This window comes from Corylus avellana, chromosome 4 (assembly GCF_965113065.1).
Source record: "Corylus avellana chromosome 4, dhCorAvel1.hap1.2, whole genome shotgun sequence".
Classification (NCBI taxonomy): domain Eukaryota; kingdom Viridiplantae; phylum Streptophyta; class Magnoliopsida; order Fagales; family Betulaceae; genus Corylus; species Corylus avellana.
In genome coordinates this window covers 5,343,228-5,364,904 of record NC_142493.1, presented here as the reverse complement: position 1 = coordinate 5,364,904, position 21,677 = coordinate 5,343,228, and the positions used below count along the sequence as shown (strand labels likewise).

Genomic DNA, 21,677 nt, shown 5'->3' with positions numbered 1-21,677 from the left:
TGGGGCTTAAAAAAAATTAAACAAGTACAAAACAATAAAAATTAGTCTAATTATTTTCAAAATCATTTAAAATAGGTTGTAATAAAGACCCAAGTAAAGCTTAAGAGACTATGTCCGTTTGGGATTGCGGTTTCAATAAGTACGATTTTAAAAATTACGTTTTTAGAAATTACTTTTTTGAAATCGCTACTTTTTAAAATCGCAATGACATTTGGTAAAACATGTTAAAAAATAATTTTTTATCAAATATTTGTTATGCGAAATTAAGATTTTGGTTTAAATTCGCATTTTTTTAAATATGCACCTCTAGTCTACTTATAGAAAATTAGAAATCGCAATTTTTTTTTTTTTTTTTTTTCTATTTTAGATTAAGTGTTTTTTAAATCGTTATGCTAAACGCTTTACGTTTTGCACAATTTCAAACGCATCCTAAAATAAGCCTATTACCTAAAATGTGGATAACGAATAATAACCGCCATGCGATTAGTAAAAACATAATGCATCCTCATCTACATGTACACCCAACTAATGTTTAAAAAAAAAATCTAGCTATTTCTATTATGTAAAAAAACTAGTGTTTTCGAACATCTTCCGACAGAAAAATAAACACTTATAAATTAATATATTTTAAAAATATTAGAATTCTTAGATAATGCCTCTAATTTATACAATAGGTCTCCAATTGACGAACGTGTCTAAGTTTAAACAAATCATGCAAATAGGGTAATGTTAGCATATAGTGAAATCATTGTATTCCGCTCTTTTTTCTTTCTGTTTCTCCTTTATAATACGTTGATTATTCGTCGTGCCCCAATCCCATTGGATAGCAAGTTTTGACTTTCATATGAATTTGACTTGGCATTTTTTTTTTCCCGAGAAAATGAAAAAGGAAACATGGAGGACAAATTGAGCGTCAGCACTGATGGCCGGTGCCGGTGGGCGTGTGGACAGAACGCGTCTCACATTGAACATGCTTTTGCCTTAGTCAATTCTTTCGCACCAAACCATTTTCAACCTACCCAACTTTGAACTTTTCAGTCAAATCTCTCTCTCTCTCTCTCTAATATATATATATATATATATATATTATATATATATATATATATATATAATTCAGCTTCTCTCACCATTTCTGTAATCTTGGAGCTCTGATCTTTTGCACGTTTTCCAATGGCGGCTTCTGCTATTGGCTTGGCGACCTCTCTTCTTCCATCTACGAGTGCGAAGCGCACCACGGCCACCGCCACGGCGTTTTCGTCGGCTGCCTTTCCTTCTGATAAAGATTCGGTTTTCTACAAGCGCTTTAAGATCAGAAGCTCCAAGTGCCCGCTCGGGTTCTCAAGCGAGAAGATCGATTCGAGGGCGTTGACTGCCTCGCCTCTCCAGCTGCTCAAGTCGTCTCCTGCAAACAGTGAGCCCCATTTTTAATCCAAAAACTTTAAACTTTTGTTTTTGTTACTGAAGTTGGGTTTTTGTTCCAATTTCACACACACCCATGTATGTAAACATCCATTTTTGTTGTTTTATTATGTCTAATTGTTCATTGGTTTAGTGAAATTCTTGTTAGAAAGGTTTTCTAGATTGAATAGAGCAAATGGTATATTGGGATTTTCGAGTCAGCATTCAAGGTTGATAACAGGAATGATGAATTTAATTATTTAATTATTTAATTAATTTAAGATGGCATGAAATCTCATATCGGAGAGGTGAAATTTTCTGAGGTCCTAGCTGGTGTCAGAGATTTGTGAGCAGGTGTGTTGTGTCGGCAGGGGTTTGATATTTTCATACCAATGTGGAGAATTCCCTAATTATCGTAGAGAATTGAGAGTCATTGATTACTTTCAGAAATAGAGAATCTTTTAGCAGCCATGCTTCATAAAATTGCATGACAATTTTTGTTTTGTGTTCTGAGTTATTTTGTCTTCTTGTCCATTTATGTGTTATGGATAGTGATTAATGACATTTTGTATCTCCTCTGCTTCCAAATCTGTTGATAATTGTTTCCCAGAAAGGACTTGAAGAGGAATGGTGCCTTTTATGGTTTTAGTGCCTCTTAAGAAACCCTTAGCTTTTGTAATTTAATCAGGGAGATAATTTGCTGACCTATCCTTAACTTTTCTTTAGGATATACAAAGGAAAGCAGCAGCATTGTGGTTATAGGGCTTGATGTTCACTCTACCCCAGTTGAGATACGTGAAAAATTAGCCATCCCAGAAGCACAGTGTCCTCAAGCCATTACTGAGCTCTGTGCTATGAACCATATAGAGGAAGCTGCTGTTCTTAGTACCTGTAACCGAATGGAAATTTATGTCGTGGCTCTATCTCAGCATCGTGGGGTTAAAGAAGTGACAGAATGGATGTCAAAGGTATTTATTAGCTTCATTTTATTAAACTACCCTTTAACATCTGTCCTTCATGAAATCTATATGAAGAGTTCTCTGAATTTCTACTGTACATAGCTGGCTATTGACCATATTTAGCTTTCTTTTCGACATAACTTATATTATTATCTTTTGTTCATTGCAGATAAGTGGGGTTTCTGTTTCCGAGCTTTGTAAGCACCAGTTTGTGTTGTATAACAAGGATGCCACCCAGCACCTGTTTGAAGTAGCCGCTGGGCTTAACTCTCTTGTTCTAGGGGAAGGTCAAATCCTTGCTCAGGTAAAACAAGTTGTTAAAGTTGGACAAGGAGTAGCTGGCTTTGATAGGAAAGTCAGTGGGCTATTCAAGCATGCAATCACCGTTGGGAAGAGGGTTAGGAGTGAGACGAACATTGCATCAGGGTCAGTTTCTGTCAGTTCTGCTGCTGTGGAACTTGCCTTAATGAAGCTTCCGGATTCTTCTTTTGCTACTGCCAGAGTGCTGGTGATTGGAGCTGGGAAGATGGGGAAACTGGTGATCAAACACTTGGTTGCCAAAGGGTGCAGAAATATGGTTGTTGTGAACAGAACTAAAGAAAGAGTTGCCGCCATACATGAAGAACTCAAGGATGTTGAAATAATCTACAAACCCTTCTCAGAAATTCTAGCATGTGCTGCTGAAGCTGATGTAGTTTTCACCAGCACTGCATCAGAAACCCCATTATTCACGAAAGAGCACGTGGAGATGCTCCCCACCGTGCGATCAGAAATTGGAAGGAGGGTTTTTATCGATATCTCAGTTCCTAGGAATGTGGAACCTTCTGTCTCAGATCTTGAGACTTCAGTCTTATACAACGTGGACGACCTTAAGGAAGTTGTGGCAGCTAACAAGGAGGATAGACTCCGAAAAGCTATGGAGGCTGAGACAATTATACAAGAGGAATTGAATAAATTTGAAGCTTGGAAAGATTCCCTTGAGACTGTTCCCACCATCAAGAGATTAAAAAGCCGTTGTGAAAGGATCAGGGATGCTGAGCTGAACAAGTGTTTATCAAAGATAGGTGATGGTTTGTCCGGGAAATCAAAAGAAGCTATTTATGATCTTAGCACAGCTATAGTAAAAAAGATTCTTCATGGTCCAATGGAGAACCTGAGATGTGATGACACCCGTACTTTGGATGAGATACTTGAGAACATGCGCGCTCTTAATAGAATGTTTGATCTCGAGGCAGATACGGCCGTTTTGGAACAGAAGGTTCAAGCCAAGATGGCGCAGAAGCGTAAATAAGCGCTTCGAAACAATTTCTCTCTACAGGAATGAGAGGGACCTTCTTCTCCACATTGGTGCTGTACATTGAGATAAAAATAGTTGGTCACTTTTGGAAGCTTTTCTGTTTATTGATTCTTTACCACACCCAGGGAATTTTAGGTCTGTATTACTTGGGTATAGATATCCGGCACAGATAGGAAACAAATCATGAAATGCTGAGATGAGCTTGGTCTGGCTATTTGATAGCCGGCTACGATGATTTATTTGTAATTAATTCACTGATTATTTCAAGATTTGAAAAGTCAATCATTCATATATTTTAATTTTGTCTTTTAAATTCTTATGCTTTTCTTTTCTCCACAACGTTTGCCCAAGGACTCAAAAAAATGACTTATTTTTTTCAAAATTAATTAAAATATATCACATTAATCTCATTTAATTATTATTCAAATAAAAGAAATTATTACAAAACCTTTTTTTTTTTTTTTCACTTTTACATGCAAAACATTTTTACTGTTTTTCTAAGATCAGTTAACTCTGCTACGGCTTTAATCCACTTCATTTTATAATTCTTTTAACAAACACAGCCTTAACAGACTGAGTTGACAAGTGCTTAGATACAGTGGTCAAAGATGATGGGAAGAACTTTTGCCTTGTTTACTTGCAAAAATCTGATTTATAATCTTTGGGAGTTTTAAATGACAAAGTGCACACGTGGTAGATTTCCAACTGTTGCAATTCAAAATAAGATAAAAGAAAATGAAATTCCCAAAAAAGAGGATTTCAAAACTAATTAATAAAATGCAAAGAACTAGTTCAAACAAGTTATAATAATGCTTAATTAAATTAAAAAATAATGCACATTTAAGCTATCATCACAATAATTTGTTTCCATCCATTAAAAATTAAAAATTTGTACACTATTTTTAAGCAAAGATCTGGCTTTCACTACCGCATAAATGCTGTTAGCCAAAGCAACACCGTTTTGGCTTTAATAAAATTAGGTCTATACCATTTTGGCTTTAGTAAACCAAATTGCTAGCGTTGTTATCGAACCAAACGTCAATGGACGTGAGTGGCATAACCAGAAGACTGCAATGTAAGCTTCTCCTGGATTTCACAGTTCAGAGCATCCATCGTGGTCAAAGTAGAAATTGGCGGTGGAGCCGAGCTTGACAGCGCAGAAGCGGCTGGTGGAGGTACAATTATGTGCTGTCAAGCTCGATTCGACCACTGGTTTCTGCTTTGACCACGACAGATGCTTTGTACTGTGAAATCCAGGAGAAGCTTACATTGCAGTCTTTTGGTTATGCCACTCCCGTCCATTGACGTTTGGTTTGGTAATGGCGTTCCGGGAGAAGCTTACATTGCAATCTTCTGGTTATGCCACTCACGCCCATTGACGGCGTTAGCAGTTTGGTTTACTAAAGCCAAAATGGTATAGACCTAATTTTATTAAAGCCAAAATGGTGTTGTTTTGGCTAACAGCATCAGCACATATTAGAACATTTGGTCTCCCACGTAGAGGTTTTTTTTCTGGGGGGTTATTGTAGAGGTTCGTGAATATAAATGAATAGCTCCTCTTCAAACTTTATTTAGAACGGCTCCAGGCATCATTTCCTCTTTTTACAGGATCCGACGAAGTATATTATAGACTGCGTTGTACAACAAATAAAATATGGATGTCAACTAAAAGGATAATCTAAAAACCCTCAAGCTGAACTTAAAATATGTGATTTTCAAGCCAAAACCCTTGTTTCTAAACATACAACAGAGTGTGATTAATATGTCTTCAAAGACTAAACTCATCTCACTACAAAAACTAATATGAAAATTGTACTCAAGAAGTAGTAAAAAATTAGACAGCTAAAAGTGCTATAAATCAAAGAAAAAATCCACCAGACGTAAAACTTCACACATTTTTGAATCATTTCAGTTCCATAACACACATCAACTTAAGCAATTTTAATTCACATAATTCAAAGGCAGAGTTTCCAAACACTCGGCAGAAACAACAAATTGTTCAAAGATCAGAGAGAGAAAGAATTGAAACCCATTTCAAAGCAAAAAGAGTGAAGTAAAGTTAGTGTGAAAAGGACAGCTAGAAAGTAAACCTTAAGTAGTGCAAAAGCATTGTAGATCCAACACAGTGAAAGGGACCAAAACTGAAGAACATGTGAGAGTTCAAGGGACTAATGGTCTTCTGATAATTAAACTTGCATGAGAGATTTCAAAGAAAAGCATTCATTCAGCTAAGGAAAGTTCAATTCTCTCTCTTCATAACAACATGCTCAAGTAATTGGAAGTACCCTTGTATCAATTAAACACAACAGTTTGGCTCAAGGATACCACAAACAGAACTAGAAAATCCAAAGAAATTGAAACATTCAGAATGGATAAGTAAGATAAGGAATTATATAAGGCATGATACAAGATTTGATCTTTTATAACTTTGATTTTGAAAGTTGTATACAGAATTTTCAAATACAGAGCAAATTTAGAAAAAAAACTCTAGCTCAAACAAAGAAGCACAAAAAACATAACAGCAACAAAGAACGCCAATAAATGTATGCTTAGACTATATACTACCAACACAACTTGCAAAATAACAAATACAATACACACCAATTACATGAAGCTCTTTAGATGCTTAAAATGCAAACTTATCTTCTGTCACAGAAAATACAACAGGGAACTCTGCTATCCCAAAGCTACTAATTTTCTATAGCATGCGCATAACATAAACCCCTTCAGAGATAAAATTAAGTCCATATATATAATTACCAGCAAACAAACTGCAGCAACCAAATGACCCATTTTTCAACTGGGCCAACTCTTCATGGTTCAACTAAAGAGAGCAAAGAGTTGGCTAAACAGTGATTAAATGTTTCAGTCTTGTGTATAAGCATACAATATTAATTTTGATATTCAATGGTCCTGGGGCCTTGGCTCATGTGAGAAGATCGATAGATAAGGGGTGGGACAACATTGGAATAAATATATTAAGGTAAGGTTGAGCAATGAAACAATGCTTCCACAAACACAGTTTTATGTGCAACAGTAAATACACTTGACCACATTACCATATAATCCAAACTGAATGAATATCCAATCTTCATCAAATTTAGAAGCTAGTTAAGAGAAATGGGGTACATTTAGAATTGAAACAAAACCCTATGAGGTAATTTTGAAAAGAATAGAAAAAGACAGGACAGTAAATTCCCCCAACTAAAGCCCTTCCACAACTAAAACAAGTAAATATATAGTTATATTTACCTGAGAAAGCACCTTCTGGCTTATGCAATGGAACCCTGTAAATGAACATAAACAAAAATCAAAACCACCCAATTAAAATTTATCCAAAAGGGTCTAAAAAACACACAAAATCATTTCAAAAATGCAATCTTTCCACCGCCGATGAAGACGTCGGATGAGAGGGTATTGCTGTTCCAAACGACGACAAAAACCAAAAACCAAAAAGAACGAAGAAGACAGAGAATGAAGCCAAAAGAGCACAAATTTTGCGAGATCGTAAAGGAAGAAAAAAAAATTTGGACCATTTCTCGATTTATGCGTGTCATCCTTGCGCAGGGGCCATGCTAATCTTCTCTGTATCGTTCCAATTTTATCGGATGTCCCGAAGGACAAGCTCCTATGTTCTGCTTTGCATTATAAACTTATTTTCAGTTTTGTAACTAAGCGATGTGGGATGCGCACGCATTGAATTGGGCCGGCGTACGTCTTAGTTTAGGCCTGGCCCGAGGTTGTTATCTATATCATATCCCAGCCGAGATTTGGGCCTCTTAAGGGTCATTAAAATTACTCTTGACCGATGCTTCAGCCATTTTATACTACATACGTAATAACTAAACATAATAACAAATCAAATTTTTGTTCTTTGTTCTTACCAAAAATACAAAAAGCTTGTGTCAATAGGAGCTGAGGACACGCTCTTGCCGGAGACCAGAGAGAGGAGGAGACGCTGACATCGGCTGAGGAATTCCGAGCGGAGATGGGTCTTCATCCCAAGCATCCTCCTTATGATGCTTGGTTAGCTGGTGCATTTTCCCTTGAAAGATGGAGAGGAGAGCACCAAGAGCTCCATTCTTCGGATAGTTTAGGCCTCAAACACAATACACATACCTTTGCATTCTCCAGCAGCCCAGATTTGCCTCTGAAAATCAAGAAAAAAAGGTACATATATTGGTGAAGAGAGAAAGAAGAGCAAATTACAAACTTGCTCCAACAAGAGCAAAGAAGGGAAAAAATGGTTCAGATACCGAGCCCCAAGAAGAGCATAGGCAAAAGAGAAAGGTTTCAATAAATAATGCCGTCTTGTCTTGTCAATCAAACAAATAGAGAAAATCTAAGTGAAACAAAAAAAAACCAAACAAATAGGCTAAATAATCATATATATATATATATATTTTATCTAATCGATTTTTTAAGTGAATTTTAAATTTTATTTAGTAACTTTACTTATTGTGTTTATTCAGCTAATTTGTGGTTGTCATTTTGGTCCATGTTCTATAAATTTACTTTTTTATTTTTATTTTTATTTATAAAACATATTCTTTATTGATTCTGTAGCTAAAATAAAATTGATAAATCTTAACATAAAAATTTGTAGCCGACAATTAACTGACTACCTATTAACCAACTAACCGATTAATCAAAAAAGTCGAAACTATTTCTTCTTGGTTAATTAATATTTAACCGACTTTTACGAATCGGTAATCAAAAATGCTCCTACCAACATTGATTGAACCGATACCCACCCCTAAACTAAAGCATAGCGGTTGTCGGTTGATCAAGTAAATATAAGTGTCAATTTAATTCTTTACGCATTAACAATTTTCGGATCATTTATTAAAAATTATCCGTTAAAACTTAAATCTAATAAAATTAGAAGCTTAATTAATTATACATGAATTACAAAATCATATTCTTTACATGTAAGTACTCCTTTAATTGGTTGTTTTAGAAATTAAAAAACAAAACATTGGATTATATAGTTGTTTAATAACTATATAATTTTAAGCATACAAATTTAAATAATTTTTTCCTTTATCAAAAATGTTATTTTTCATTTTTGTATCATATTCAAAAATTCTCAACGTCTCAATCTCATCTGACGACACGTGGCATATCCATGAGAGAGACATGCTACCTTCCCGTCTAGGAAAAGAATTGGACGGGAAGACAGAAGGCATTAGTCAATTTCTTGAGGGGTAACTGGCGCAAGGCAATATTTACACGTGCGCTCGCCACTTTCCCGATTTTCTCAGAAACTCGCACGCTTGTGCTCTCTCTCTCTCTCGCTCGCTCGCTCTCGCTGTCGCGCTGCTAGTGCTCGAGCAAATAGCCTCTGTGTGAGATCTCTTTTTACCTTAATTTTCGATTTTATTATTCAGTTCCTTTATTTAATTTAAGGCATCCGAGAATTTTATTTTCGTTCCAATTTTAACAGATTGTACTTTCCGTTTGGATCCCGAGAAAAAAAAAAAAAAAACTGAGGGAAATTGAGAAACACAGAGAATTAATACTTTAAAATTCTAGTATAATTTCTGTAGTTTAGCGACTTAAATGCAACAAAGAAAGAGTTTTTTTTTTTCGTTTTTTTTTTTTTTGTTCACCTAGATTTTCTCTATTTGTTTGGTTTTTCCTGTTTCACTTTGCCCTCTGTTTGGTTGGTGAGAAAACGAAGGAAATTGATAGAAAATGATTATGAATTTTAAGTTACTGTTTTGAGTTAATATTTGTTCCATCGCTACCGGGCAATCATGTTAGTATCAGTAAAGACTAGAGAGAAGGTATACATGTCGAAGATTATTAGTAATTGTGATGTGTTTTTGTACCGTGTACTTTCTAATCAAGGAAAATGTTGCATATTGGAATTCAAGTTGTTTGTGATGGCATTTTATGGTGAGTTTTGAATCCGGCAGTATTGTTTCTAGGACTAAAATTCATTCCTAATTGATGTTACAAGTGGTAATGAGACTCTTTAAGAGTATTCAGGAGTAGTATTAACTCTGAAATGTGCTCAATTGGGAATTTCAGATATAGCTATGTCCTATTGTGAGTTAGCCGTCGACCATTGAAAAAGCCTGCATTTAGTATAATTTTACTTCGCAATGTTTCATATAGTAACTATTCGTCCCGATCGATCATAACCAATGGTGCCAGAAACCACTGGGTACTTTAATGTCATTAGTAGGTGTTGATGTACCACTCCCTTGAAATTCTTGTAGGTTTTGGCTGCTTAGAGATGTCTATGACAATAGGTTAGACAGTGAACTTCTTTAGTCTCCCAAAAATCACTTACAAAATAATTGTTCTTTTCGCTTCTCTCCTTTCTGTGTTCGTATCTTCATCATGTACTTATTAGTAATACTTTTTTAACTTTGGGAATTCTTGAGAAAAGACCACAGAGTCAAACATTTGATATGTCTTCTGCTCTTGTTTAGAATATTTAGTAATCTAAGATGAATTCTTCATAAGGGCTTTCTTTTAGACTTACTGACTGGAAGTAAAAGAACTTTCCACTATAAAAAAGAAGTTAATGACATAAGCTTTTGAGTGTTTAGAATCTCTAGATACTAATCTTTAATTAATTTTGTTTGTCAGTGAAGTCTACAAGGACAGTCGCATTTGTGAACACAACCTTTTTGGAGCCTTTTTGAGCTCACTGGTAAGCCTAAACAAGCAAAGCTCAGGCCTTAATCCCGTAATCACTCTTGAATGAGTATTGAACTTATACTGTAAATCAAACCACTTTCTGCACTTTTAACCTTTGATTGTACAAATATTAGGATTGAGGTATTCAAATCTTTTAGACCTTTGTGAAGGTCATGTGAATTTAGAGGAATACAGATATTGAGCATCTTGGGTATGTTGATTGGCTTTTAAGCTGGAAGAATATGCACTATATCCAAATATGTTATCATAATGTTGATTGACTGAATTCAGTTGAATATGAGCATCATACTTTTGAGAACTAATAACCTCTTTATAATCACTCCAAAATTGAGGGATTTCCTTTTTCTATTGGAGATCAAACTTCAGGATCCAAAGGTTTTGGATTCTGGTTCTACTTAATTTTATGGTCAGTATTTTCCTGTATTCATTAACTCCTCCTAGTCTACGTATTAATTTCTAATTATTGGTAACACTGAACTAGATTCTCGTTGACAGCCAAACTGTGGGTCAGGATGTAGGATTTCTTTTCAGTTGACGTGTCCTCCAGACCTGTGCCTCCTTTCTGCTGATTTTTTTTTTTTTGGTGTGGGGTGGAGGGTAGGGTTAAACATAGCCAATAATTCCTGACTTCTTTCAACCTCTGCTCCTAACCTCTTTCATAATTTTTTCCTTTGTTTCTTTTGTATATTTCCTATGTACTGGAAATTTTCTTTATGGTTTGGGTAATCATATTACTTATCAACGGAATGGGAGAGAGAGAGAGAGCGCAGAAAAAATCTCTCTCTGGGCCACAGCAGTTTATGTTCACTACTGTTTGTAGCTACTAGCACATTTAACTATCTCTTTTGTTTCGATCAATTACAAATTTTAGTTTGTGTTTTTTACTTTTCTTAGTTTATTGGGGGCTATGTTCCAGGGACACTTCTAAAAAACTGAAGCAAACCATGTGGAGGTAGTGGCACACCGTTGATTCATGCCTGACACTTTTCAAACTTGGTCTTACATAGAGTATCAAATATGAGTGTGACATTTTGTAGTTCTAGCTGTACTGCATTTAGAGTCTTCATCTCATAGATGTTTCATAGAAGGGAGAAAGGAGAAATGTCTTCTTCTTTGACATTCGGTGTTTTGAACCTTGGATTTACAATTAGAATGTGTCTTAACATTTAAACGTGAATCATGGTCTGTGAGGTAGAGACAGACAAAAATGAATATCATTAAAAGATTAAGAGGTCATAAGGCAAGGACCAATTAAGTAAGCTTTATATGGTGGCAGTTGATTCTGAGTCAAGGAATGTGAAAGGAGGGTGTTGGTAGGTTGACGATCCGTGTAGAATTAGTTACATATCATGAATATGGCTGTGAAAACCTTTGACTCATGGGCTTTGGGCCCCATGATTTTACAGCACTTGATGGGGTTGATAGATGACTTGGCAGGCTCAGTTGAGAATCAGGAGCCTTTGTTAATTGTTAACTGGAGGAAGCTTAAGATGAACCTTGGCAAAGTGAGATCAATCTCACCTTGGCTTGTCTAAGCTTGATTATAGCTATTCTTTCTTGTGAATATTTGAAGAAGCAGTTTCTTGAATTAGTTTGAATTTTTTCCCTGAAAAGTACGAGGGAATGGTTTCAAAATGGCATACACTGATCCTTTTCTTAACTACTTTATAGATGTATATCCTTTTGGTGCTTGGTAATAGCTCGATGATCTCATTACTGATAAAGAATTGGATTCTCTGTTATTTTTTCATAATAGTATTCCTAAATTTAAAAACCTTTATGCTTCCCCACTAAAGAAAATAATTTGCATAGCTTATTGTGCATTTTCCCATTATGAAAACTTGCCTGCACTTTCTTGTAGGAGCTTGTTAGTTGAACTGAAAGATGGAGCTAGATATCATCAAAGATGCATTTGACCGTATTTCTAAGAAGCAAAAGTTATCTTCTTCTAAATCCCAAGAAGTTATTGACCTAGTTGGCCTTGAAGTTGAACAGGCATTGGGAAAATTCCAGTCAGCTCATGACCCCACCTCCCCTGTTGATCAGAAGTCCGTACTCACAGATCTTAAACTAAAGCTCAATGCAATTGGTCCTCTCCACCAGTTAGAAGGGTCACAGAAGGAACTAAACTTAAATCTTAGCAAGTACCAGAAACTACTTGAAAAATTCTTGAATCCTGACATATCAAAGGCATATAGAAATGTGGACTTCGACTTCCACATTGTGAATCAGATTGTTGCAGTCCATTTCTACCGGCAAGGTTTGTTTGATCTTGGCGATAGCTTATTAAATGAAGCTGGAGAACCAGAGGCAACTGCATTAAAATCTCAATTCTTGGATTTGCATCAGATAATTGAGGCTGTAAGAGTTAGGAACCTTGAGCCTGCTCTGAAGTGGGCCTGTACAAACCGCGAGAAGCTCAAGCAGAATAGTTCAAATGTTGAGCTTAAACTTCACAGGCTGCAGTTTGTGGAGATTTTACAGAAAGGGACCCGAACCGATGCTCTTAACTATGCCAGAGCTTACCTTACTCCATTTGCTTCCCTTCACATGGAGGAGATACAGAAGCTTATGGCTTGCCTCTTGTGGGCAGGAAGGCTTGACAGATCCCCATATCACGAGATGACTTCTCCAACCCATTGGGATAATTTGACTGAAGAGCTGACCCAGGAATTCTGCAGTCTCTTGGGGCAGTCCTATGTGAGCCCGTTGAGCGTGGCAATAGCGGCTGGGGTTGAAGGGTTGCCTACTCTTTTAAAGCTATCAAATGTAATGTCTGCAAAGAAGCAGGAATGGCTGGCAATGAAACAGCTTCCAGTGCCAGTTGAGTTGGGGAAGGAGTTTCAGTTTCATTCGATATTTGTTTGTCCTGTGAGTAGGGATCAAGGCAGTGAAGAGAATCCTCCAATGCTGATGCCTTGCTTGCATGTTCTTTGCAAGCAATCAATCATGAAGCTGTCAAAAAGTAGCACACGGACATTTAAGTGCCCATATTGTCCAGCAGAGGTTTCATTCGCACAGTGCAGGCAGCTGTATTTCTGATGTGAGTTTGTGAATTCCTCTCTCTCTCTTCTCTCTCGGACTTAAATGCTGTGTTTGGTAATGGCTGGTAGTGCATTTACTATTGTGTATATAGAAATTCTTTCTAGATTCCTTTATGGTTGTTGAAAAACTAATTAGTTATACAATAATTTAGACAAGTTGTTCATACATTATTATTATAGTGAGGTGATGACCTTGCCTTGGACCACTGATATCATCCTCTCTCCATTGGACAAAGGTCAAAAAGGAAGACATGCAACAACTTTCAGGTGAAACATGCTGATTGATTCGGAGATTGCCTTTGTTGTTTCCTCTCTTTTCAAGTTTCATCTATTCAAAATTCTTCTCTAATCTATTCTGTGGTAGCCGATTCTGAATATTGAAGTCCTTAATGCCTGTAATTAGATCATTTAAGCTTTTCATCGGGTTAAACACTGTCAAACCCGGTAGACATTTTATGACACATTCAACCTGGTCCATTGGCTTAGTTGGAGTAATCCTAATAATCTCTGCAACTTTCTGCAACTCTGATAATGATCCTAATATATAACTAAGGCTATAGATTAATGTAGTTCATGAACAGCTTGAGCTCAACTTGTATAAACTCGACGAGCTCGAACAATAATTATTGCTTGAATATTAAACGAGCTAAATTTGAATAAATTGCAACTCGGTATAAGCTCATGAATAATACTCATATAAACTCAATTCAGGTCGTTAAGCTCGCGGGTATATATATATATATATATATATATATATATATATATATATATATATATATATATATATTATGCCGTATAAGTAATGCTAATTTTCATAAGAAAAAAAATTGAAATTTAACTCTTGTTTAGTTAAATGAACTAAATGAGCCGAGTTTGAATCAAGATTGAACTCGGTTGATTTTCAACTTGATTACAGCTTAAATACATTTATGAATTATGAGGCATTGGAATTACCATGAAGAACTAGGGATTGTTGTTGGCTGGGTAACGTTTCATGACCATTTGCAACCATATAATGAAATGGTTTCGTCATCATCGCCATTCAAGCTTTGATCCTTTATTTTGTATGTTTTTTTTTTTTCAATTTATATTGGTAGGAAACAAAAGAAAATAAATAACACCTTAAGCAAAAAATTTTCTATTGGAAAACATTTTCCGTCAAAAGAAAATAACAAAGCCAATATTCTGTGTGTCATAAGCAATTGCGAAATAAACAGAAAAAATAATCAAATGACATGTTACATACACCAAGCAAAAATCTCTTTCCTTAATCTTCTATCGTTTGAAATTAATAAACCTTTCACCTTACATCCCAAATTCTCAACCAATGCGATGCTCAATGAAAAAATTTAAAAAGAAAAAAGTTCGAAACAAATTGTTTTTGGTTTTTTCACTTGTTTTGTGAAAAACCCATAATCCTATTCAACGCAGAAAAAAACAAGGAAGGAGAAGATGTTGCAGATGGGTTATCTTCCTGCAAATATTCCTCAACCATCTCCTTCACAGACCTTGCAGACAATGGATGAAAGTTGACACTCCATTCTCTAACAAATCCTTTAACCAAAACCAATTTATCCTCTTCATCCATCTTCCTCCACTTCTTCTTCACCTCATCTTCTTTCGAAGCCAGGTACTGGCACAGCTCTGTGAACAGGAGCTCTTTGCTCTTCTTCATGGCCTCCTCTCTCTGCACTGAATGGGTGTTTATCTTTGCCACCTCCGAAGCCAAATCTGATGAAATCTCTGCATCACTGATTTTCTTGGTGCACGAAATCCGGGTTCTGGGTTTGTTGCTCAAAAGGGTTGTGGAGGGGAAAGGATGGGGATGGACTTTTTGCGCTTGTGGGGTGATTATGGAAAAAAGAAAAGAAATTCTTACGGCCATTTGCGCCGTTGGGTTATGGTTTTGAAGTTGAAACAGTGAACTGCGGGGGAGAGACGTTCCAGCTCGATTGTGTCGGCCTAGGGCACGGTGGTTGCCTTCTCCTCAATGGGGATATTTGAATCATATTTACCCCTTGCTCCCCATTGGATTTACGAAATGGCCAGTGCTTATTAATTTTAATTCGATTTATTTAATTAAGTGATAATTTCACTTGGGACTCCTGAACTATCATTCATTTTAAGAATACTTCCAAAATTTTTAAAAACTTTCAATATTATTCTCTAAACTTTCAATTTGATACAATTGACATCTATTAATTTTTTTTTGTTAAACCTTAACGAAAACCATTAAAAATATTAAATTATCCTTCAATTTTTCGTTTTTTTTTTTTTTTTAATTTGAAATTAAGGATAAATTTAGAATTTTATAAAAGTTTTAAGAGTATAAAGGTTATTTCATCACTTTTAACATCCAAAAACTGACAAATGAAGTAGATTGCATCAAATTGAAAATTCGGTTAGTGAAATTTAAAGGTTTTGAAATTTGAAATGGTATTTTCAAATTGCATGATATTTCAGAGGTCATTTGTGAAGTTTTTTCTTTAATTAAATAAGTTAAATCTTTCAATTTTAGCCTGATAATTTGGTGTTGAAATTCATATTGAGTTCACAAATAATGTAAAAAAATTGTTAGCTTTAAATGTTTTTTGTGTTGAAATATGAATATAAAACTGTATAAATCAATTTTAATCTAACTCATTTAATTAAATAGATAAAACAGCTTAACCCTACCTCAAAAACTGTGTATTGGTGGATTCACCAGTGTGTCAATCTTCTATGATACAGGTACAAGATCTGCTGGATCTTTCAACCATGAGAATCTTTTTTTTTAAAAAAAAAAACAATTACAAAGAAGCATGATCCTGACTACATCACATGCAATGTGCTCTGGCAACGCCATTCTGATTCCTGAGGGGTTATGACACACTTAGAAGCACAAAATCAAACTGCTGCAAATAGTTTACACTAAGCAGGAAGTCGATGTCGTTGCCTTAACAATATAGCTGCACACAACGATGACTAGATATTCACAAAGGGCAAAAAAATAAATGAGTAATGCTAAATATCCTTAGCATGTTCATTTATTGTATCTTCAAAACTTATATAACTTTTAAAATCATAATTTGATCAAAATTTAATGATAATTTTTCATTGATCCAATAATGATTATAAAAGCCATACCAATTTTAAAGAAACACAAGAGAAACATAAAAAAATTAAAAAATTAAAAAAAATTAAAATTTTTTTTTTTTTAACATTACTCAAAATGAATAAACAGATAAATGATTCCTTGCATGTTTGACAAGTCAATCCCTTACTATCATCTCTAGAAGAAAGGCCTCGGTAAAAGAAAATGAAAAATGACATTACTGTTTAGTAATGGACATGCCAAACTCCCACTTTTTTTTAACTTCTAAACATTTTTACTTTTTATATCACATCAATAATTTTTTATTACTATTCAAATAAAAAAATTTATTAAAAAACAAAACTTTTTCACTTTTTCATACAAAATTTTCTAACCTTCTATCTACTTTATATCACATCAATTACGTACAAACCAAAAGCGACCTACTAAGTCCATTACCAAACGGACCCAAAAGACAGTTCGGGCTAAGAACTCAGGTTTACTTGTTTGTACAATTGGACATCTCAATCTCCCCACCATCTGCCACAATAAAGGAAGTTTTTTTTTTTTTTTTTTTTCATCAAAAGGCACTAATGTCATTCAAATCTCCTTTCAGATTGCCTTTGGGTGCTCGTTTGTACCCTGAAACTTAACTTCTCAGATCTTGGTCTAGTGCAGGTATGGAAGAAGCACTCAACATCTTCTTCTCATGGAGTTGTTAAATGTTTGCAGTTTGAAGCTTTAAGTTGACACATCTTTTCACTGTTATCATCCTGTCTCCAAGCTATAACGGATCAGTTCTGACAAGATATCAACCCATGTGTCAGGAACACCAGGTAAGCACCAGTGCATGCAGTCCTGACCCCAGATTGACACTGCATCCTTCTTTCCCAACCAAATTGCTGGATGAGCGTCTGCTCTGAACTCACTCAAATGAGTCAGATCAAGCAGTTGAATCTCTGTGCCTCGCAAAGCTTCTTCAATCAGATGATTCAGTTGCCTGGCTTCTTTGTTCACACCATTATTCCTGGGATCAAACCACAAGTCAAGCTGTCCAGATATGAGGATCTTATTTGCACAGAAAAGGCTTTGGGAAACAACCCAGTACATGTTAACAAAAAACTTGAAAGAAATTGCAGGGCTCTGAATATGATTTTAATATGAACTAGGAATAACATTGGTAGTGTGAACCAATACATAAAACCTTGGTAAGGAGGCACGAAAGTGCGGATAGCCATCATCTACTCATACCTGGAATTCCTTAAGCGGCTCATTCAACAAACAGCTACCATTTTGATTCCAGTCGCCGCCATCAAAATGCCTTGGTGATTGCAAACGCCAGAACTTGAGGGTCCTGCTAGGAACTTCTTTTTGAATGTATGAGACCATATTCTCAAGAACAACTTTAAGTCCGTCCAACATCCCAATGGGAGGAAATATTGGTTCCCCCTCGCGATAGAAGACAAGAGGTGTCTCCTTCGGGAATTTATCATAACCCCACCTATTTCAAGGCCAAATCAGAAAGTGTATTCAGACAGCTAAGAATGTATAAAACAGCACAGTTTGCAGACCATCTCAAGTGGTGCCAATTGAAAGTCTTAAATGTCTTTAAATTAACTAGAAATGAAATACAGTAAAGTGTATCTTACCATCTTAAAAAAACTGAATTTCTTGCCTTTTTTTTCTTAAAAAAAAAAAAAAAACTTTTTTTTCTAACTAAGTTGTCTTCCTCCTTTTCTAGATGCCATAGTATACTACTAATTGGCTTCCAGCTTTATTCTTTTTCTTTCTTTCTTTTCTACTTATCCCCAGATAATTTGTTTTTATTTATATAACTATTTAAAAACTACTTAGGTCTGCCAAATTAACATCTTCCTTACAGACTTTGTCTCATTTTATTCATGTCTAGTGTACACCTCAAGTGAGCATGCAAGAAGAATTAAAGTATTAAAGATGGAGAAAAAAAAATTAACACTTGATGGTAAAATGAAAATGCATCATGCCTTTATTTTGGTTGCTATACAAAAATAACTGGTTTTTCCTCCACACATAACAAAGTCAAGCTTTAAGCGTAACACTAAGATAGAATACACCTGCTTAACAAGGATATCCCAATGGACATTGATGTTTAAAAGAGTCTGAGGAGTTTGACTCAGAATCTCTTGAAAACAGGTGAATAAAAGAACAATTGTAATGCCACTAAACAAGAAAAAAGTAAAGAGTATCATTACTTGCTTCCTATACTCTCACAAAAACATGAAAACTGTAAAGTACATTCTAGTTGTGACCTCCCCAAGAATGCAGGTATTTGAGACCAAAAGGCCTTCTTCGTCATTAATTAAACATTCTATTATATATCAATGAAAGGAAGATTACCAATGGCCGGTATTGAAAACAAGGACATCATAGAAGTCGGCAATGTTGACCCAATCATCTGCAGGAATATCAACGTCGACTCGATATATTCCTTTCAGTCCATCCTGATTGTGAACCGTCGACTGTTTTGGCTGCCACCTTTTTTCAATCAGTTATCAGCAAGTAAGGTTGCCATTTTCAAAATTTATAAAGATGAAATTGCAACTTAAACTAAGATATTAAGATTTGAATCAAGTGTCAGGTTAGGGGAATCATCAAAACCTCCATCAAGTCCAAAACAAGGAGACCCTAACTAAGCAGGATAGGCAAAAATAAATAAATAAACTGAATTAAGGATGCAAAAATTTCCAATTCTTTATCCCATCCCATGTACCCAATTAAGAAAGCGTCCAGGCATCCATCAATAAGAATATGCATTGATCACAATGAATGACACCACAAACATGCAACTATGTATTAGGTCATTCTGTCAATCAAAGGTAACATAAACTGATAAAACCATAATATGTAGTAAAGACAACTTCAATTATCAGAAAACCACTGCAACAAAAGGATGGGCACATAATTAGATGAAAGTTTGCATACTCAGGGTCCATTACAACTTGCATTCCTATTTAACTGTTAATTTCTGTGATCTATCTATCCTTTTCACAAGCCTAACCTTAGCTTAAGTTCAAAAAGAAGCCAAAAATAAAAGGTCCAATATTTATGTTGAACAGTTTTTGACAATCAGATTCAAATCATAACAATCACACAGATTTTTCGTAAGCAATAAATTCAACCAATCCACACTGACCTCTACATCTCACCACGCGTGCAATTGATCACAATTTCAAAATTATTACCATTAAAAAAAAAATCAAGAATTTTGCTTTCTGTGTAGGCTTTATCAATCACACAAAAGGACGGTTTGGAAAGAATAGGAAAACAGGAAAGTGGTATTATTTAACACTGTTATCAACGGAATTCTAATGTACCTATACATTTCTAAAACCAAAGTCATCAATGAAATGATGACATGTCCACTCCTGAAATCATAATGCGAGACTGGACAATTGAATGATTTTTCTTTTTTCTTTTATCATGATACACACCCACGTATATGCTATATCCATTCGTTAATTACAATCCATGTTGATGTGAGTGATGTCTGCTACATCCATCTGATCTCTTAGGTGAACCATCAACATGACAACCTCTCTCCGCGTCCACAAGTATTTCACAAACTACAATGTCAATAACACCAGTACAACAATTTGTTTCACCCATTAGCGACCCATAAGAGCCACCAAATCACACCCTACAATCACTGCACAACGTAAACACACGCTACATAACAAGATAAACAAAACAAACCCCACAAACATTCTCCAAAATCACCAACAAAATCTTACTCGTATTTGGAGAGCAAAACGGCCCGGTGATACGCCACCGTGACATTGAACTTGGGAAAATAAGCTCCTTTCCAAGCCCCTTTCCTCTTCCATTTCCTGGCACCCATGTCAGCCACTCTAAGCACACACAAGAAAGACACCAGGAAGTTCTCATTCAGCGAGTCCCCGACAAACCCAATATTCCTGTTCCTCATCAGACCCAGAAACCGGGCCGGATCAAGCCGAGGCAGAGCGCAGGATTCAGGGATCCATTTCCAAGAATTGATGAGACCCATGTTTTCTCTCTGGTTTCTGAGGCAGTTCCAGGCGTTTCTGTGGAATGGGCAGGTGTGGTCGTAGAGGGGTTTACGGGCAGGGTCGAGGACCCAGCGACCTTTGAAGAGGTTGCAGTGAGGTGGGGATTGCGAAGCATGGTAAGAGAGGAGAGAGGAATAGAGGTAGAGGAGGAGGAGGGTGAGGAAGATGAGGCATGGGAAGAGGGGCGAGAGGAGCTTAGGAGGCATTGTGGAGCATCGTCTAGAGGCTCCCACACACACAGATTGATGCACTGGCTTCTTCTTTACACTACTTTTCGTCCAGAAGATCTGCGTTCAACATCTCTTTTCATGTCGCTTAAAAAAAAAAAAAAAAAACAAAAAAATCTATTTTCATGTCCAGATGTGGACTTATTTCTTTAAACTTCACTTAACTCTAAGCTTTTAGGGTTAAATTAAACCGTAAACAAGTAAAATGTCTCTTACATTTTTGTTAAAAAAAAAAAAAAAAAGCGCTAATGGGTCATGTGGCTATAATCGAGTCTAGCCGAGTCCAGCTTTAAAATTTTAAGACGGGCTCGTTTACAAAAATATTTATTCGAGCTAAGTTATGAAATGTGTGTTCAAAACTGACTTGTTAGAAGTTCGGGTGAGCTCAAGTCGTTGAGAATGCTGTTTGAGCCAAGCTGGGCTCAACAGCATATAAATATTAGAGTCGTGATTGGGAGCACGCCTGGCGTGCTTCAACAGTGAAGCACGCCAGGCACAAATTTTTTTTTTTTTTTTTTTTCAAAAAAATTAAAATAATAAAATAATAAAAAAAAAAATTTTGTGCCTGGCGTGCATCACTGTTGATGCACGCCAGGCGTGGTCAATATCTTTACCCTAAATATTAAGTAACGTATATAGCATATATTACTTAATTACTAATATGCATACTTAAATTTATATAACTAATTTTTAGTAATATACTAATATATATTTGTATATATATACAAGATATATAAACAAGCTAACAAGTCGGGCAAACGAGCTGATCGAGCTTTTAAACAAGCTAAGCTCGCGAGCTCCTATCGAGTTTTCTCGAGTGAGTCAGGTATGTATCATTTATTAATTGAGCGAATTTTTACAGTAATGAGCGAGTTTGTACAATATTGAATTCAAGTTCGGATCAAACTAAACTGAGTGGATTATCGAATTGATTGGT

General features: G+C 35.7%; 4 protein-coding genes and 1 non-coding gene across 7 annotated transcripts; 2 read left to right on the top strand and 3 right to left on the bottom strand.

Annotated features, from left to right (window-relative positions):
- The first annotated feature begins 1,116 nt into the window (after positions 1-1,116).
- LOC132178740 (glutamyl-tRNA reductase 2, chloroplastic) lies at positions 1,117-3,906 on the top strand. The gene is made up of 3 exons (XM_059591262.2): positions 1,117-1,411; positions 2,125-2,366; positions 2,527-3,906. The coding sequence occupies exons 1-3, from the start codon at positions 1,171-1,173 to the stop codon at positions 3,646-3,648; spliced, it is 1,605 nt and encodes a 534-aa protein (XP_059447245.2). The 5' UTR covers positions 1,117-1,170; the 3' UTR covers positions 3,649-3,906.
- Positions 3,907-7,175: 3,269 nt separating this feature from the next.
- Positions 7,176-7,276, bottom strand: LOC132180138 (U6 spliceosomal RNA). Its single transcript, XR_009440033.1, has one exon. It is a non-coding gene; the product is annotated as a U6 spliceosomal RNA (small nuclear RNA).
- A 1,589-nt stretch (positions 7,277-8,865) lies between these two features.
- LOC132179164 (protein RMD5 homolog) lies at positions 8,866-13,868 on the top strand. 3 transcript variants are annotated; one of them, XM_059591814.2, is made up of 4 exons: positions 8,866-9,002; positions 10,258-10,321; positions 12,191-13,372; positions 13,554-13,868. In XM_059591814.2, exon 3 carries the CDS (start codon positions 12,214-12,216, stop codon positions 13,369-13,371), a length of 1,158 nt encoding a protein of 385 aa, XP_059447797.1. In that variant the 5' UTR covers positions 8,866-9,002; positions 10,258-10,321; positions 12,191-12,213; the 3' UTR covers position 13,372; positions 13,554-13,868. The 3 variants fall into 3 exon arrangements, with proteins under 3 accessions (XP_059447797.1, XP_059447798.1, XP_059447796.1); XM_059591815.2 differs by having other exon boundaries at positions 10,263-10,321; positions 12,191-13,868; XM_059591813.2 differs by lacking the exon at positions 10,258-10,321 and having other exon boundaries at positions 12,191-13,868.
- Positions 13,869-14,577: 709 nt separating this feature from the next.
- Positions 14,578-15,354, bottom strand: LOC132179528 (uncharacterized). The gene has a single exon (XM_059592261.1). The coding sequence runs from the start codon at positions 15,256-15,258 to the stop codon at positions 14,764-14,766; it is 495 nt and encodes a 164-aa protein (XP_059448244.1). The 5' UTR covers positions 15,259-15,354; the 3' UTR covers positions 14,578-14,763.
- A 1,416-nt stretch (positions 15,355-16,770) lies between these two features.
- On the bottom strand, positions 16,771-20,799 carry TBL12 (trichome birefringence-like protein (DUF828)). The gene is made up of 4 exons (XM_059590309.2): positions 20,217-20,799; positions 18,823-18,960; positions 17,698-17,947; positions 16,771-17,496 (listed from the first exon to the last, which is right to left on the bottom strand). Exons 1-4 carry the CDS (start codon positions 20,717-20,719, stop codon positions 17,215-17,217), a joined length of 1,173 nt encoding a protein of 390 aa, XP_059446292.2. The 5' UTR covers positions 20,720-20,799; the 3' UTR covers positions 16,771-17,214.
- Between the last annotated feature and the right edge of the window lie 878 nt (positions 20,800-21,677).

Excerpts from the sequence above, each read along its gene's own strand:
- LOC132178740 (XM_059591262.2), top strand. The coding sequence starts at position 1,171 with ATGGCGGCTTCTGCTATTGGCTTGGCGACCTCTCTTCTTCCATCTACG. Across the intron at positions 1,412-2,124 it reads CAAGTCGTCTCCTGCAAACA|GATATACAAAGGAAAGCAGC; the intron begins GTGAGCCCCATT and ends ACTTTTCTTTAG. Across the intron at positions 2,367-2,526 it reads TGACAGAATGGATGTCAAAG|ATAAGTGGGGTTTCTGTTTC; the intron begins GTATTTATTAGC and ends TGTTCATTGCAG.
- LOC132179528 (XM_059592261.1), bottom strand. The coding sequence starts at position 15,258 with ATGGCCGTAAGAATTTCTTTTCTTTTTTCCATAATCACCCCACAAGCG.
- TBL12 (XM_059590309.2), bottom strand. The coding sequence starts at position 20,719 with ATGCCTCCTAAGCTCCTCTCGCCCCTCTTCCCATGCCTCATCTTCCTC. Across the intron at positions 18,961-20,216 it reads GTTTTGCTCTCCAAATACGA|GTGGCAGCCAAAACAGTCGA; the intron begins GTAAGATTTTGT and ends GATTGAAAAAAG. Across the intron at positions 17,948-18,822 it reads GTTTTCAATACCGGCCATTG|GTGGGGTTATGATAAATTCC; the intron begins GTAATCTTCCTT and ends GCCTTGAAATAG.
- LOC132179164 (XM_059591813.2), top strand. The coding sequence starts at position 12,214 with ATGGAGCTAGATATCATCAAAGATGCATTTGACCGTATTTCTAAGAAG.